The sequence below is a fragment of the Echinops telfairi genome, unplaced genomic scaffold (assembly GCF_000313985.2).
Source record: "Echinops telfairi isolate 266 unplaced genomic scaffold, ASM31398v2 ScPeMD7_2;HRSCAF=8, whole genome shotgun sequence".
NCBI classification, from domain to species: domain Eukaryota; kingdom Metazoa; phylum Chordata; class Mammalia; order Afrosoricida; family Tenrecidae; genus Echinops; species Echinops telfairi.
Window position 1 is genome coordinate 27561633 of NW_022103898.1, and position 5270 is coordinate 27566902.

At 38.1% G+C, this 5270-nt stretch overlaps 1 protein-coding gene across 1 annotated transcript in view; it reads left to right on the forward strand.

Moving 5' to 3' along the window:
* Positions 1-5270, forward strand: part of ANKS1B (ankyrin repeat and sterile alpha motif domain containing 1B) — a 1383364-nt gene that overhangs the window by 184917 nt on the left and 1193177 nt on the right. Inside the window, exon 3 of the mRNA XM_030886113.2 lies at positions 3529-3685. Coding sequence (XP_030741973.1) covers positions 3529-3685 — 157 coding nt within the window. The remainder of the gene's footprint in view (positions 1-3528; positions 3686-5270) is intronic.

Sequence of the window (5270 nt, forward strand, 5' to 3'; positions counted from 1 at the left end):
TGCTACCTTAATACTAAAGCTATAAATGTAGGCTCATAGATCTATTTCCCCATCCTCATATAAATATATTTGCATATGTACATGTCTTTATCTAGACTTCTATAAATGCCCTTTTCCTCCCACCTCTTTCCTCTATTTCCCATATTTATATTTTGCTTCAATTCTCTTTCTCTGGTTAGCCATTCTCTCATTCACCCCTTAAATTTAGTCTTCATGAATTATATGGGGCATATTGTAATTCTTGTCTGCTATTTAGAAAAATGTCAGCACGAGATTGATATTGTATTTTTGAAATATGTATTCTTTGGTAGGTATAGTGCTAAAGTATTTGATATTTTTGTTTCTCATTCTTTAAATATTTAATGCTTGAATCCTAAACTCCATTCCCTGCAATCCAAATCATATATCTAATTGGATCTTGAGTCCACACAGTAAGCTATCTATCTATATACTTGATTTGTGCTTTATTAGGCTTTCTAATGAAAGAGGGATATAATATCTAGAAATCAATGTAGCTTCATTTATGACGTTATTCTTTGAAGAACCTTGAAATATCTTTCCTGCAAAAAATATTAACCAGTTACAATTTGCCTGTATTCACTCTCTAATCTAGAAATCTGAAGAAACTGAATGTATAAAGGAGCTTTACTGAGCTAGAGCTTCAGCTAAATAGCATGTCTTTTCCTAGAGTCTTTTGGCCATGGGAGAGCACATTTGCAACTACATTCTCAGTAAAGAGAGGTGAAAGCTTCATGAATATTTGGAATCAAAAGGATGTTCTTGAATTTGAAAATGTCATTGGTTTGATAATACTGCAAACATGATGATTTGCACTTCTTTCAGTGGTCTTTGGACTACTGTCTTGGAAGGGAGGATGGAACAAAATAAATGTCTTGGGCTATGACTTAATTATAGGTCATCTTGCTTTTAAGGGATTGAAATTTAGGTGTTGAATTTCCTCAGTTCATGTACTTTTCCTCAGAATATCTACTGAGACACATTTTTATATTATTAACCAGAGTGTATTTACATGTATCAGAAAATGAATGCGAATTAAATATAGTAGAAAAAATGAATACTTTCAGAATTTCGCATCTGCCCATAGACTTATTTGTATTAGCCTCATATTATAAAATATTGTAATTGTTTAAGTAAGTTACCATTAACTGTAATTTGATCCTTTGTTTTGTTGTGGGAAAATGCTATTTTGTGTGTGATCCCATTAGCCACATGTGCTTTAAGAGTTTAGAGCATTGGAAGCTTCAAATGCTTTGGGCCTCTAGGCATTATTCTCATCTACCAAAGAAGAAAATGAGACTAACTTCTCCAGGGTCACTTAGGAGATTCTAGAACTGGAACTCAAAGTCAAGTCACCTACATTCAGATCCTGCAAAGTAACACTTGTTTTTAACCAGGAATGTTGAAATGATTTATTCTTTTCTCTCTGAAAGCTTATCTTTAGGAAAATTAGAGCTTTGGGGGACCTGTCTAAACATATATATTCTCAACATATTTTAAAATATATTCCCAAGTCTTTAGTTATGATTCCATGCCATTTACCACCTCACTTTAACATCTTGAGTTTATGGCACTTCCTCGGTGATGGGCTCTGACATTTACTGTAGTTTTGTGTGGTATCATGTGCATTTTTTTGGGGGGGCTGGCAGAGTTCTAAGTCCGTTCTATTCCAAGTTTCTTCAACTGTTCTCATTTGGTTACTTCCATTTAGAGACTGATTTTAAGATAAATGTAGCTCTTCCTGTAACAATTACTTTTCTCTCTGTGATTCATTTTAGCAATTTTAGAAATTTTTTTTGGTAATTGTATGTATCACTTAAGTACATTGTGTATGTATCATTTAGTAAGTTAAAACAATTCATTTCTTAAATGCATTCTAATGAAAATAAGGAATTTTTTACAATGATTGTTTTTTATTATTTGATATAAAAATTCACAGAATGCATAGTCATGATTGTGAAGTAGTTCATCTGAGGCTGAGTATTGCAGTTCATCTTTTTTTAATCTTTGAAAATCTGGTGGATATTGAGTACACAATTCTGCAGGTGGTGTATATTGAAGATGTGTGGACACCGTGACATGGTGGAATTTATCTTCCTGAATGAATCTCCCACTTGAAATAATTTCTGAGGCTTGGTGGAAAAATACCAGGGAGTACAGAAATAGGAACAGGACACACGCTAAGTGTGATATGTGTCATGACTGAAAAAAGTTATTAAATTTTTCCACTCCCGCGTTTGTTCTGCAACTGCCTCCTTAAGACCATTCTTACGTCTTCCGCTTGCTTTGTGTATGTAGTTTACATCTCTGATTCCGGTTCTGTACAGAACGGTGTCCTAGGGAAAGTCAGCCAGTATTGCCACAGGCTCATAGACATATTTATAAAACAGAAATATCAACATGTGAAGCTCTTGTTTCCCCACGGAGTCTCCATGTATGTTTAACCCTTTCTCGAAGAACTCGGTGCTATTTGATGTAGTGCCTATCAAATGGGGGTTGTGGCATCCTCAAGGGACTAGAATTGTGGTCCTTTGATAAGTTCCTTGAGTTTTGTAACATAAAGAAATGGAAAGGGGGTAAGAGCGGGCCTGTAGATTAGATAAGGTAAGATTTCCCCAGAAAAATGTCCTTGGCCAGCCCTTGCTTCCCTTGTCATTAGGGGGGGGAGATAAACTATCCGTGGTGCAAATTTCCTGACCATTTTCTCACAGATGCAGTTTTCTGTTTTCTTGAGACTTCTTTCCAATGAGCTCCATGACTGTTGTGTGTCCTTTGAGAGGACTTGTCATGCACGGAATCCCTACAGTCCCCAGAACCTCTGTCTTGAATTGGTCAGCAGATCCTCTTGGAAGCCACTGTTTGGATTGGATTTGTTTTGACTGGGGTTGTTTGAAAGCACCCTACTGAGACCGAGATAAGTCTATTACCGAGAGCACAGTCTGTAGCCACCCACTGATTACACCGGTATATTTAAATTCATTTTGTTTGGACTAAGTGTGTGCTTCTCTGAGCTGGAACCCCTAGTAGCAATAGTTTGTGACTTTACATGAGGTAAAATACCCACATAAGTCTCAGTAGTCTGATTTTTCTTTTAGGTAAAACAAACAGAATCAGCTATGCACTTTAACTTTTCCTGCAGGCTAGCTCTCAGAAATGGTCGATCTGGAAAAATCTCTCTCCTGTAAGAATTGGAGAAAGTATCCTTTTATGGGTTTCACTTAATTCATCGAGTTAAGGAAATAAGATATTTTTTGTCCAAGTGAATTCTACTCAGTCAACACTAGGTTAGCTAGTCAACACCTTCTGTGTACACGTGGTGGTGGGTGTGGACCAGGTGAGTAAAAGAACCGACTGTTGACAGGTAAACGCACCTGCCTCCTTTTGTGTCTTGGTCACTCGCACGATTCCTTTGACATTGTCAGCCCAGCCGGGTGTAGTTTCAGAATTGCTCGCTTAATCAAATCAGCGTTGTTCAGCCTTTCTTAGTTTTGTTTGGTTTTTCTCCCACAGGGACATCGTTCTCAAACTGCTTCACTATGAGGCATCCACAAATGTCGCAGACAATAAAGGTTATTTTCCTATTCACCTGGCTGCCTGGAAAGGAGATGTGGAAATTGTGAAGATCCTGATTCACCATGGGCCATCACATTCCAGAGTCAACGAACAGGTGCCCTTGTCCAATGTTTGCTCCTGCCGTCTTTTCTCTATTTACAAACCCACGTGATCTGGGCCAATTGGTTGTTTCAGTCTTTACCTTGCCAAGAACCTTCCACTGCTGACCTGAAAAGTTACTTGGCATTTGGATTTGATGTACCGGCCCCGAAGTGGGAACATTTACAAGGCTTCTTTTAAAAAAAAGAAAAGCCCACATGAAGGAAGCTGTTGCCATATTTTTTGCCAGCATTATATAAGCATTCATCTTATGGATGCTGACTATGTAAAGATAGAATAGAATCCGCATTTGTAATGCAAATGAGTGATTACAATTTTTCCGAATGCTAGAACAATGACCGTGATCATTTGCGTCATGCCTTGGGCCATTTGCATCCCCCTTGCACTGTAAACATGATGTTGTGCATCAAAAGGCAAAGAACGGTGCATGCTGTTGCAAGCCACGTTTTTCAGGAGGACTTTCCTGCGTGTACATATATGTACATATATCCGCAGGATGTTGAGGCACAATACGGCAGCGGTGACACTGGCAGAAGCAGCCAGAATCTTTTCCAGTGTGAGTTGAAAATGACACCTGTACGTTACACATAAGGGAACCGCGAAAGAAGGCATGCCACTGTCAGTGTTCTGAACGAATGAGACCAGAGAGCCAGGCAAGCCAATAGGGTCCTTTCATGCAGTGTGGTAACCAGCATCCTGAGCTCTGCATGCCCCCTAATGTTCCCATTTTGTAAAACTATATTTGAAAGCCAGCATGCTGCCCAACAATTGAATTACAACCATGGCTTTAAGCAGTCGGTTGGCAGTTGTCCAATAGCAATGCAAATAGGTTACTCTGGGGCAAGCCCATCTAATAAAGTACAATTAGCATATTGTTCACATGGATCCAGACTGCGGGCCTGGGGTGGAAGCTTAGTTCCAGTACTAAAAGGCATCACTCGTTGTAAACAGCCAAGGAAAAGAAAAAATTACTTCCAACCAGATGCAATTGTTGGGAGGGACTAATGAGGAACATGTTTTACTAATTGGCAAAGTATCTCACTAACATGATCACCTTGAAGATTTTTATACCTTGCCAAAAATAGTTTTGTTTTTCTGTCATGAGAATACACTCAGAAAGTCACTTTTTAAAACGCAGCATAGTCATGGGTATCTTTATTTCCATCTCATCATACAAGGGAATTTATGAGAATGTTCTTCTGTTCCTCGAAAACTGAAAGTTAGAATATCATTTATGCGATGCGCCATCTGGTGGTTATTCTGAAAAACTGCATCTAATGCTGCAAAGCAGACTGGAAATCATTACAAATGACAGAATTTTAGGTAAAAGGGTACATTGGATGGTATAAGATATGACACACACACACACACACACACATATATAAATATATATAATAAAGGTTCCTTGGGGAAGGATAAGGTAGGAGAGTGAGGGGATTAAGGGGAGCTGATATCAAAGACCTCAAGAAGAAAGAAATGTTTTGGTGGGAGCAATTGGACAATTATGCTTGATCTAATTGAATTTTGGCTTGTTATCATATCTGTAAGATCTCCCAATAAAATAATTAGTAAATATAAAA